This window comes from Parus major, chromosome 5 (genome assembly GCF_001522545.3).
Source record: "Parus major isolate Abel chromosome 5, Parus_major1.1, whole genome shotgun sequence".
Lineage (NCBI taxonomy): Eukaryota > Metazoa > Chordata > Aves > Passeriformes > Paridae > Parus > Parus major.
Window position 1 is genome coordinate 17,931,239 of NC_031774.1, and position 13,093 is coordinate 17,944,331.

At 40.2% G+C, this 13,093-nt stretch overlaps 1 protein-coding gene across 2 annotated transcripts in view; it reads left to right on the forward strand.

Moving 5' to 3' along the window:
- LRP5 (LDL receptor related protein 5) overlaps positions 1-13,093 on the forward strand; it is a 138,196-nt gene that overhangs the window by 65,443 nt on the left and 59,660 nt on the right. For both annotated transcript variants that reach the window (XM_015631472.1, XM_015631471.2), the window contains exons 6-7: positions 618-1,014; positions 1,529-1,700. In XM_015631472.1, the coding sequence (XP_015486958.1) occupies positions 618-1,014; positions 1,529-1,700 (569 nt within the window). The remainder of the gene's footprint in view (positions 1-617; positions 1,015-1,528; positions 1,701-13,093) is intronic.

Here is a 13,093-nt window from a genome sequence, read left to right on the forward strand (position 1 = left end):
TGAAGATGCCATTTGTCCTTGAAATGCACTCCAGGTTGTTGTTTGGCACCCTTTCCACAAGCAGGAAAACTTTGCATTGGGGAGAAAGAATAGAGGAGAGAAAAGAACAACAATCCTATTGCCTTAAAATTGTTTTGTGCCAACTTTGGTCAAATGATAAATACGTGCTGTGGTTGTGACTTGTTTTCTTGTTGGACTGTCTGGAGTAAATCATTAATGCAATTTGTTTACAAAATACTCCAGTCTTCTGTCAGCCCCTGTCATTTATTGCGTAGGGCATGTGTGAAAACTTGTCTAATGTGCTGATAGAGCTGGTGAGACATTTGGCTGAGCAAGTCTCTGTAACATGATGAAACACTTGGACCTGCACCCACCATTTATTTATTTATTTTTTTTTGATTCTAGAGACAGATTGCTATGGTCTGTATTAGTTTAGAAGGCTGGGAGAAATTGTCGTCCAAAATATAAGCAAATGTATATCTTCATGAAAGCTTGATGTCCTTATTTAAGGAAATCTGTTGTTATAGTGACAGTAGCAGTTCACAGCCTGCTGTGCCCTACTGAAATCTTCACATCAGCAGCAATGGAAATGATCCCATGAATGCTTTTCTCTCCAGGTGCTGAGGAAGTCTTGCTGCTTGCTAGAAGAACTGACTTGAGGAGGATTTCCCTGGACATGCCGGATTTCACTGACATCATTCTGCAGATAGACAACATCAGACATGCAATTGCCATTGACTATGACCCTGTGGAAGGCTACATCTACTGGACTGATGATGACGTCCGGGCAATTCGTCGGGCCTACCTTGATGGTGCTGGAGCCCAGACCCTGGTGACCACAGAAATCAACCATCCAGACGGGATTGCTGTGGACTGGGTGGCCAGGAACCTGTACTGGACTGATACTGGCACAGACCGCATTGAGGTGACCCGGCTGAATGGGACGTCAAGGAAGATTCTTATCTCAGAAAACCTCGATGAACCTCGAGCCATAGTGCTCAATCCTGTAATGGGGTGAGTTTTGTGTGTAGTGAGAGCCCTGTGCTAGGGCTTGGGATCCAGCTTATGGTCTCCCAAACTGAAAACATGCAAATTGCAGGATGAAGTGTGTAGTATTTGTCAGATACTCAGGAAATGACTGGCTTTCCCTTGATTCATTCCTTTAATAAATGTGTACATAAAAGGTGGCTTCTAAATATAGTGGTCTTCAGTGAACCTATACACTGGTTGAATTTTCTTGTCTCTGCATCTTCAGTGATACCCTAACTATGAAAGAATTGGGTCACTGCATATTTTCAGTATTTTAATTTATTTACTACTCAAACTTTATATTATTTTCACTGATTACAGTTTGAGTTGGCTTGTTTGTTGCTGTTGGGGAAGCAGAAAGCAAATTCTTTCAAAAGCAGCACAGATCTTAATTCTTGTCTTGCCTGTTGCATGCATTAAGTGTTCCCCTTCTTTCATATGTATTTGATTTTTTAAAATTATTATTATTTTATTTTTTCTTTTATTTTTCTTTTTCCAGCTACATGTATTGGACGGACTGGGGTGAAAGTCCAAAGATAGAATGTGCTTATTTGGATGGCTCAGAAAGGCGAGTTCTGGTAAATACATCCCTTGGGTGGCCTAATGGCTTGGCGCTGGATCTTGAAAAAAACAAACTTTACTGGGGAGATGCAAAAACAGATAAAATTGAGGTGAGTAACAGAGCCATACTTCAATGCATTTGTAGAAAACAAGTGCAGTTCTCATATGCAGCTTTGTCTTGGGTACATTTACCCATTTTTGGAGGAGTCTTGTTTCATTAATATTAAAATGATATTTATCATAACAAGACATAGTTGAGAAGAAAGGAAGTACATTCATGTGGTTCAGAAAATTTCTGCAAGAAATGGTATGTTTGTTATGTCTACATTGCTCCAAGTGTAATTTAATTGCTTGAAATCTCAGGTTTTACCTGAGGCTTTTGCAACAAATTGGGACACTCAGGTAAAATTTATTTAAAAGATGTTTTGGCTTGTCTGTGGTGCTTGGAACTGCTATCTAAAATTGTTGGATCCAAAAGACAGTGCAAGGTTCATGTACAGGAACCAGTGAATATGGAGGCCCTGGGAAGCCATGTTTCAGGGTGTAAATGGTTATGTGGTATCCAGATTTGTGGACAAGAAGCAATTTTTTATGTACCTTCTGCTTTGAAAGCAATATAGACAGTCTGTACCTGAATTTGAGGAGGGAAATTTCTGCCTTGGTCTTGGCCTGTGAAATCAGCTGAGTTTTAATGTTGCTTGGGGTAGTAGCATAGGCAACATTTTTTGATAAATGATTTAGATAAATGGATTTTGAGGAATGACTGCTTTCTAAAGATTTTGCCATCAGGAAGAGAGGAAACTAGACTGTCTGCTAGCTCCAGGAATTTAACTTCAGTGTTTGGCAGTGGCTAATACTGGGTTTGATGACTGCCAGAGAGATCCTGTCTCCCCTTACCTTTCAGCTTGCAGGACAGGGAACATTCCAGATGCCACCTTTTATAGCTGGGGCAAAAGTTAGGCCTGGTGTTTCATGGGGTTAAGCAATCTGTTCAGTCTGTCTCACCTCAACGTCAGGCAGCAAATCCAGCAATCCTGTTTGCTTTGACATCAAAGTCTGGGAAAACCAGAGAAACCAATGCAAGGGCTTTTTATTCACTCAGTTTTCCTTTTGTGCTACTCTACTGGCCCTAATACGCATGAAACCTCACTGTATGTCATTTGAGGTGGGGCATTTCCAGTTTCACTTGCTGCTGGAACCATTCAGCATAAACTCATTTTCCTGCGCTTGTGTTTTGTTGCCAAGAACATGCCATTTTAGCAGTAGCCACTGTGTCTCAGTGACTTGTTCTGTATGCATGTTGCACCCACAGCTTGTCAGAAACAAAAATCACCTGACTTCAAGTTGAGGATACTTATTTATATTTTAGACTGAAATTGACCCAGCTGTGTATTGGGATTTTTCTTTTTTCCCAAAAGACTTCTAAAACTACCTTGATAAATTTAGTTTCTGTTATCACCTGAAACCAGCATAAATGGGATGGTAGATAGTAAGTTCTAAGCATTCTGTAGCTCATTAGATAGCAAAAGAAAAAAAAAAAAAGAAAAAACACAAAAAAAGCTGATGATGTTTTGAGTGTTTTACTCTTTTACTACACTGCAAGGAGGAAGTTCTTGCCTGATCTTAAACAACATTCGGATTTATGGCAAGTGCTCCTGAAGAAGGAAGTCTTCAACCAAGAATTTTGCCCCTACACAGTTCAGAAAGCTGCACCCTGCAGCTCCATTCTATTGCAGAAGGCAAAGAAGGTGCTGCCTTTTCTGTGCTGTAGATGGGATCCCAAATTGCTGTTAGATGGTAACTGAGAATTGCTTTCATCACATGGCATGCCTCCAGCTGCTTTCTGCACAGAACAAAACACAAGAGTGAATATAGCTTGTGCATATTTGTTTGTATTTCTGCTTGGTGTTTTGCTCTATTTTCTGGTGTTTTAGATCTGCAGGGAGTCATCTTTCTCTCACTGGGGAGGCCTGTTTGAATTTAAAGTTCTCAAAGAGTGAATGAACTTTGTACAGCTTGGAAATTTGATAGGCTGAAGGCATCTGTCCTGTTTTTCCTGGACCTCGGGTTTGCAATGTCCTGTGAATGCCCCAGGGTGGGTTGGTTGGTTTCAGGGGTGGTTTTGCTCAGTTCTGGTAACGCCCTGTGACATTATTTTTGGGCAAGCTCTTCCTCAGTTAGAAAATAACCTCTGCAGAGCTGTTGAGGGCACACCAAGCATCGCCCTGTACCAGGAGAACTTCACAGGGTGCAAACAGCAGTTACCCTTTCTTGTCAAAACCCCTTTGCTAACCTTCCCATCTGCAGCATTCAACTGCGACACAAAGGGCCCAGTCACGTTGCGAGCAGTTTGCATCCTGAAGAAACCACTTGGCAAGGCTTGTCAAAATTTTGCGTGACAGGAGCCTACCGGGCTTTCGCTGCAAATTTGGCACCCTGTGGTAACATTGTTCCCAGGTTTTAAGTTTATTTTTTTAAATTACTTTGACAAAGAGTCTGGCAAGTAGAAAACAGCAAATTTTGAGTCGTGTCTGTCAAAATCATGTGTTTGTCCACACAGCTTCAGTTACAAGTAAAGGGCATGGATTAATCCAACTGAACTTTGGATTTTACTGACAGATAAAAGTTACTTTCCAGGAACAAACAGCAGATTAATAAGGATTACAGGGTTCCAGCAGGGAGAGAAGCAAAGCCCCACGTGTATAGTTTCCTAATTCTCCTTTAAAAAAATTTGTGGCAAGCCAGGTTTTCCCATGTATTATTTCTTCAATATTTGCTTAAAGTGCCTAAGGTATAGTTGCATAATGAGCAATTATGAAATTTTCAGCTGCCTCTCATTACATATGCATTTTAGTTGAACTTGTGCAATATTCTTGGAATAAGTATTTGGCAGACTATCCCTTCTGGCAGCTTCCCCTCATCCCCCTCTTCCCTTCCCCCTCTGTTGACAAATGTCCTTAGTTTGGTTTTTGTTGTGGGAGATTCATAATCACATACAAAATCACATATCACATACAGTAAGTCTTTGCAAGTTTATAGGGTGCTTTAAGTTTAAAGTGCAAGTCGGCACCAGATGATGATCATGGAGCTCACTGAAATTTCTTTCCAATGTGCAATTGTGTGGGCTGCCCTTGAATTTTCAGGAAATGAGCTTTATAATTAGTGTGTTGTTGATCACATTCTATATAAATAATGTAAAAGGATATTTGGAACAATCTGCAACTTAAATATAGGAGTAGGATTTGTGTAAGTCAGTTGTGCTGTGGAGGAAAAATAATAAATAAACTGACTTAAGGCTGCTTTTTCTAAACAAGTCCAAGTATACTTCACATATTACACTTTATTTTCCAGTTATGGGATCTGAAAGGTGCAGTATTTAGTTTATACATGAGACGTTTTTTCATAACTGATACATTTTTGTGTGTGTGCTTCATTTTTCAGCAAAGAATTAAAAAAACATATGTAATGTAATAAACTACTTTTATCCAGAAGATATTCTGGACTGCTTTACTGAAACTGGCAAATCTTATAGGGAGAACAACTAATTTAAACTTATTGCCACATGCTAATTAGTTGTAAAAATCTCAAAGAATTGTTTTTCTATAAATGCATTTCATAAGACCTAGTTTATACTTATAAGTATAATAATATGAATATATGAGAACAGAATAGTTAAGTTGGTATAGAAATAAGGAATGTGGAATCCCCTTATTTGAAAGAACAGATCTACAATCTTAGATCAGTCTAAATAGGCAGAGGCATTAATAAAATCCCTTTGATTTATAGTAGTGAGGGAATTAATTTCAGTGGGGTCTGTATCTCCTACACTTTTTATTACATCCTATATTTTTTTTACTTCTGATAAATTAGTGAATTGCATCCTTTCCAGCTGCAGGTGCTACATATCTGAAGTGATGTGCATCACAAGATGTTGACATACAGTGTGTTCATGTTGAGTTAGGCTGACAAACCTCGTGTTTGTCCCTGCAGTTCATATAGCTCTGTTTGTCCCTGCAGCTCCTTTGGATGCTGCCACTTCCACTTTTCCTGCTTGCAAGGCCCTGTTCTTCTGACTGGCAATAAGCTGTGTTGTTGTTGGAGTGACATGTGTGCATGTTTGTGGCTGTTGGGTATGGTTTTTAGTTGGGGATTGTCTGTGTGGTTTGTGAGCATTCTATACCACTGTGTTTTTATTAATCTGAAGTAGCTGTTGGGCCTCTGTATTGCTCTGTGTTTAGCTTGAGGAACCAGCAAGCATGAATGCTGTTGTAGGTGGATGGGGATTTTTTTGTTTTGCTTGAAGGGAGCTGCTCAGCAAACTTTATCACATGGGAGCTCTGTTTGTAGCAGTGTCCAAAGACCTGGTGTATAACCAACTATCTTTGAAGGTTCTGGAGGGGTATAATCTGTACTGGTGAGCTTGGGACCAGATTTACACCAGGAGCCACACAGCCAATGTAGAATGGATAGGAGGAGTCATTTGGAGGGAGGACTACCTTAAAATGTTGCTACAGGGTTCTTTTTTTTACAGAAAGAATGATAAAGTACTAGAATGGTCTGCCTGGGGAGGTGCTGGAGTCACCATCCCTGGATATGTCCAAAAAAAAAAATTGATGTGGCACTCAGTGCCATAGTTTAGTTGAGGTGTTAGGGCTGGGTTGAACTCAATGATCTTGAAGGTCTGTCCATCCTAGTGATTCTGTGACAGTTCTTAGACTTTGTTAAGACTGGTGACGAATCAGTTATGTTTGCTTTTCCCAGGGTGACTTTGCTGGGATGGAACACAGACCTTCTGGGAGGGAAGAGAGCTGTCTCTGACTAAAACAAATTCTAATTCTACAAAATTATATAAGGCCTCGCAGGGCTGTGCACCTGTAGGAAGAAGAAGGAAGCCTGGCAGCCAGGGGAAGAGGATCTTTATTCTCTCTTGCTTAAGAATCCCCACTGTCTCATCTGCCTGTTGGCTGTGTTCTGCTTGCAGCAGCAGACTCATCACCAGATTTGGGGTCAGGAGTAACACCTCAGTTCACGCTCCCAGGGTTGTTAGTGGAGTCTCAGCTTCCTCTGCAATGAAGAATTTTCTGCTCATGCATATTTGGGATGATCTTTCTTGACTAACTTGCTGTCATAGAAAGGACGTTGCAGTTTGTCCATCCTTGTTGAGATGAGATCTGTAATGTTCAGCAGGTCAGGCTGGTGAGTGATTTCAGATCTTAATGGCTTTTAGTGAATTTGAACTCTTCTGAGTCTGTTACATGTTTCTAAACCCTGAACTGTGGCTCAGGATTTCCTGATGGGATACTAACTCTTTCTGGAACACAGAAATATAGCCAGCCTCTACCTGTTATGCCCACAAACAGTGCACATATCCTGTTCAGCAGCATAGAGCCTTCTAGCTCCACTCTTCTAATTACAAGATCAGTTTTTGTTTTGCTTACTGCTTAATTAGGCATTTCAATATCTTATTTTGCACCACATGAGCTTTGTTTACTTCTGAGAGGACTTTTGCCAAGTGTGGGAGCTGTTGAAGAAAATCAGATCCAGTTACACAGAAGGAGATGCTTTAGTTCAGAACAGAAGAGTCACACCTTTCTGCTCTGAGCTAAGTAGAAAGGAAGTGTTCACAGAGCAGAGACTCACTGACGAAGGGAGGAAGATAAACTTACGAAGGTGAATTTCCTCCTGTCCCTTTTCAGTGTTAGCTGCCAGGTGAACTTGTATCTGAGCCCTGAGCAAGTGAAAGGTAGGACAGTGTTGAAGAAGAAAATATTTATTATAAGGAACACACCCAAGCTGTGGCTGCTTCCATCCTGTGTTCAGTAGTGCTCTTGGAGATACATAAAACTTTCCATTCTTTGGCAAAATTTTCTTGAGAATTTTTTTTTTTCTGCTGTTCTGGATGGGGTGGGATGGTGAAGTGCCTGTGCAGTTGAATGATGACCTAGCCCCAATTAGTCTGCTCTTTATCACCTTTTGGCTGAAATGCAGCAGCCCAGTTGACAGGGGTGTGGAGGCTTCAGTCCTCAAGGTAGGTAGCGTGTGTCCTTAGCAGCATGAGCTGCTATGAACACATTCTTAATTCTTTAAGCTGAGATTTCCCAGATAACTAACTGCAAATCAAATTCAAGATGCCAGTTCTTTTCTTCACAGCCTAGACCATGCATATGGAAAAGGCAGCTATGTGTCTGAAGGGAAGAATGTTGTCTGGGGTACTGTTGAGCATAAATGGATTTTCCACAATAAAGGTGAATCTTTTCTGTAGTAAAGAGAATTTTTTCTTAGAGGTCGTGCTGAGATACTGGATTAGCCTTCTCTTTCCCCCGACCCAGTTTTCAGGAACGGAAAAACATCAAGGAATTCTGTTTCTCTGTTCCAAGTGCAAGGTTCATATTGGTTGACCTTACCTTCAGCATCATAAATAACCAGAAATTCTCATCTGTAAAGAAGTAGAGCAAAACCAGCCTTGCAGCAAACCCCCATGGTGTAGAAGCAGTTGCAGCAGGGACTTGTCCCACCTAGATGATACTGGAGATGATGTGGCCTGTGTTAGTCATGTCACTTAATGCACTAGTAGAAAGATCTCAAATAATGTTTTGATCGAATGAGAGCCCTCCATGGGTTGGTTGTGATTAGAAATTCTCTTAAACTTGTATATGCCCTGCTTGGAACTGTATCAAATAGCTTCCAAGTGAAAAAATACACAGTTTAAGTACTGCCAGTTTAAATTCTCCTTTGAGTCTTTCCACACTCAAATTTCTACCAGTATGAACTTAAATTAATCTATAACAATTTGTGATTTATTACAGCTGCTGTATTGCCATGAAGATCTCTAAATCTTGAGTAACTATCCAGGAACTCTTTTGTTTTGTACAACTCTTTCAAATGGATAGCTTAAAAAAGAAGCAACTGACAGGCAGCTTCTAAATTTGGTCTTTGTGGAGTGTTCAGAAATTACTTCTGTATGTGCAGTTTTTGCCATATTTATCGAGAGGAAATCCTGAGGATGTATTAAACTACAAAGTCGAACAATTATTTGAGTTTTACATGTCTGGGGCTCTCCCTTCTCCCTGAAGAATTATTTTAGGCTATCTGGTATCAAATCACCCCTTTCCTCTTGCTAGGGAGAGAATTCTGCTTTACTTCCATTGCTGGGATTGGCTTCCTGTATTTAAAAGGGATTTTGTATGTAGTGGTACAAAGGCTTCTGTTCCTAGGAAGTGTGGAGATGAGCCCCCCTTTAAGAGAACCTGCTGTATATTCTAGCACAAAACAAGTATGTGTTTTTCCAATTGCTGAGAAAAAGTTGGCTTTTATGAAAGTTGGAGAAACTTTGAGTTTGTCAGAGAGAGGTCATAACTTGGTAACCTTCTTGAAATTACTTGCTATGTTGTTTGCCAATAGCTATGAGTGATTTCCTTTAAGTACTGTTACCTTTTATGATTTAACTTTCCTGCTTTCTTCTACAATTTCCCAAGAAAAATGGTGAATTTGCCATAGATCTTATCTCTGACCTAGAGGGAAGTTGATTTTTGCTGCCCTGGAGTTGTGGTCCCATGAAAACTGTCTTATAACAGTGTTGAAAGAGTCTTGTTTCTCTGACATTTTGAAGACAGTTGTTGCCAATATGCACAGTTTGTCACCATAGTTTGGGAACTAACTTTTCACTGGGAAAAAGTCCTTCCCCTGCTCTTGCTTGAACCCTTTCTTGGTGTTTAGTGACCTTAGGTGTGAACTTCTTAAATGAGGAGCACAGTTTTTGCCAGAAACACGAATCCCGGCCTCCTATTTCAGCTTTCTTGGGTCATTTTTTTTAAGGCATCCACATTAGTGATGGCATTTCACAACACCACAGAACATCATATTGGTATGTTCCAGCTGGATTGTCTTGAGCAGCGCTGGGAGGGCAGGTGATGGTACCAGAGGCGCCTATCAGCACAAATTTCTGCAATTTTTGCTTGTGGATGCTGTAAGAAATAGGAAACTTGGCATGCTGGGCTGGCCTGGTGAGGTTCCCATGCTTCTGAAGAACTCACACTACAAATAAAGGTGTGGAACTTGCTTTTCATGCCACATCTTATTAGTGAAATTTTGAAAGCTGTCAGTACCATTTTTAGACTCATATCACCCAAGCCTAACGAGAGAGAAATCTAACAGACGTACATGACAGCCACCACCAGCCTACCCAAGTTCTCCCAAGATTGCCTGCAGTGGTGGGAAATTTTTCTGATAAATGTCGGTAGTGTGGATGAGACCAAAGGTTTTTGTGTCTATTTATCCTTTCTAAAAATTCTTCAGTGCACTGATGGGATAGCAGTCACTCAAAGGAAGACTTCCTTTGCTTGGCTTGATTGACCAGAGTCATTCTGTGGGAAAGGATGCTAACTTATTCTAAACTGAAGGTGACCCTGGCCTTTTTGTGAGCAATAAAGACATAATAGAGGCCCAGTTAGGGTTCAGCGGAACCCCCACAGCCATCTGCACACTTCATTGGCAGAAGTGGCTTTCACTTGAACTTGCATTTGACAAGTGTTTTCTGTCTCCTTCTCATTCAGAAGGGTCCTTCAAAGCCAAGTAATTGAAATGCTTTCACCCCTCACTCCTTTTTCTCCTTCCCCCAGACTTGCTTAAATTGCAGGGCAACTGGCATTCAGTGTTAAATGAGTAAAAACACATCCACTTCCAAAGCTCTCACTTTCCCTTCCCAAAGGGAAGTTTCTAAATAAAAACCCACCCTCTTTTCCACACTCTCCAGCACCAGCTTCATAAAGGAAAAGTTGGGGAGAAAAAGTGGTTCTGTTGCAAGACGAGTTGCTGTTTTCCTTCGGTCATCTATTTTTTTTATTTTTTTTTCCCTGTTTTTTTTTTAAGGGTTTTTTTCCTCCCCCCCCCATCAGGCTGGACTTTTTGAAATGAAACACAAATCAGGTCTCTGGAATAAAAGGTTGTGAGTATGCCTTGTGGCATTTGGAATGAGGCTATTCACTGCCTGAATGACTATAAATAGAAAGCAAGGAGCTGCGTATTTCTCAGTTCAGACTCCCTGCAAAGAAGCGCCCTTCCCAGTTAAAGGGTGACTTTTTGAAAGAGGCCTTGTTCCTTGAGCTGAATTGAATTGCTCCAGGAATTCTTCTCCTTGCAGCTTGCATAAAAGGCGTTAATCTCTAATTTATTTCTCCTTTTAAAAGGCAGTGTACTCCATCATAAATGTATATTCTTAGCCATGTTGCCAGATATGCCTGTCTTGTCTGTACAGAGTTGCATGTAAAAAAATTCTGAGTGCAGAACATTGTTCTCGGCAATTTTTGTGCCTCAAAGCTTTCTTTTTGGCTCTGGGCCAGCTGTCGGCTCCCTTTTTATCTGGTATTCATTCTTTAGTGAGAAGGCTAAATTAGCAGCACTCAGGTTTTTGTGGCTTTTTTTTTTTTTAAGGGATCGAGGAGCAGAATGGGAATTGTGATTGATTTTTATAATAAAAGATTTGATTCTCCCAGCACGCCTGTGATGTTGCCGATGGTAAGAGCTCCAATAGGTTACTGTTGCAGGTCTGCAGACAATTTGTTTGGCTGATTTGGCTGTTAAAAAATGCTGATAAATCTCCCGTCTTGTGCAGTTATGTAAATTTAGTGCAATCATTTTTCTTCTGCTTCTCCTTTTCAGAAGGACTGAAGTATTGAAGAAAGACACATAGTAGATGGGAGGAAAATGTTTGACAGGTTTGTGAGTTGGCAGTGTTAGCACTCAAGCTGTTGGATTGGCTTTTTCTCTCTTTTTCACCCCTATTTTCTTTTTTTTCCCCTCTTTTCTTTTTCTCCTCTCCGTTTTTCTTCCATTCTTTCCCCTTTTTTCTCCTAACACAGTGGTGTTTTGTGTGGTGTTATTTTGAAAGCGGCTTCTGATTTCCTCCTCAGACCTTTTGTTTCACATTTTTTTCTACCTTCAAAAAACTAGCAAGGGCAGCCTTTTTCATAGTCTTCTTTTCCCTGTTCATAGATTTTAAAGAATGGGTCTATAGATTCTTTGCATTGCTCTTTCCATTACTTATGGAAACCTAGTTGTGGGAGTGGTTTTTCTCTTCCTTTGTTTAACAGAGGAATTAAAAGACTGACAAATACCTTGTCTTTTTTTAAAGCCCAGCCTGTGCATGGTTTGCAGTGGTTTTTGCATTAGTGCTAATGTAGAAATGAGAGCTACAGCGAACAGACAGGAAATAAGGGGAGCAGTGTGTCAGTGCTGTTCACATTTCTAGTAGAAGGGAGGAAAAGCAGAAAAAGAAATGTGCTCTTCAGCAAGACCAGAGAATGGTTTTTAAGCGGTCATCAAACAGACTAAAGAGATGAGATTCTATAATACTTGATTTCTATGTAGTTTTCTATATTGTAAATTTCTTGGCTTAAAACTGATGGTCAGTGTCACTCAATTGGGTGTTTCATAGCTGGACAAATGAATAACAAGCTTTGTAGAGAAATGAAGTTGAGTTGGTCGTTTCCTTCTCTTGGTTCTGACTATTGGGACATCTTGATCCTCGTCATTTCATCATTGTCATTTTACCTCCTGTCTGTGTTCTGGTTTCTGTCTGGGGTGCTGTGTGTTTCCCTTGTCACATTTATTGTCTGACTGACTTCCCCTCTGATGGCTCTCTAATGTCCTCTTGCATTTACAGCTGGTGTAGGTATTTCTGTCACCTTGCTTTCCCTCAGGAACCTCTTGTCAGCCACTGGAAGAACACATTGGGTCCTTTTTTATCTTTCCCTGTCACTAGTGACTTCAGTCCAACTTTTGAGGGCGCTTGGAAGATGTCACCTACCATCCACTCACAGCTGTAAAATTTGCCTTGTACTATTCCCTTCTTAGATTGTTTTTACAGTAAATTTTCTCCTGCTTCTCACTTTGCTTCATGGGATGTTTTACCTTTTTGAATCCCCTTGAGCAGTGCTCTTCGTTTAGAAAGACAAATGATTACTCAGGTTATATTTTTCCAGTTATTCATCTGAGTTGCCTTTGCGTTCTTCACTTGACTTAAAGTCACTTTCCAGCTAAAGAAATAATGCATTTTTTTCCCAGATAAAATATTGCATTGGTTTATTTTTAATTACGTTGTCCACTAGTTCATGATTATATAAAATTTTGGATCACATGCTTGTTAAATTACTGATAAGATGATTTTATGTGTTTAAAAGTAAAAAATCGTGATTTTTTTAAATGGATGGCAAGGACAGAGTGCATTTTTCTCCTAGTTATGGGTCTGGTTTTATTCCTTGTCATGATAGCAAACTTTTTTGGCAGATTTAAGGCAAGAATAAACTTTCCAGGAAGGACATCATTAGAACCTAGTTAGTTGCTTCTAATGTAAAACTGGCCTCTTTTTTTCAAATATATTAATATTTTAGTCTTATTTTGATAACCCCATTGCTGTCACCTAGCAGGTGAAGCACTGGAGAGGCCCTAGTCACAACAGCTGGGTCCTTTGAGAGAAGTCAGGTGAGATCTGTGTCTAGGAGAGTAG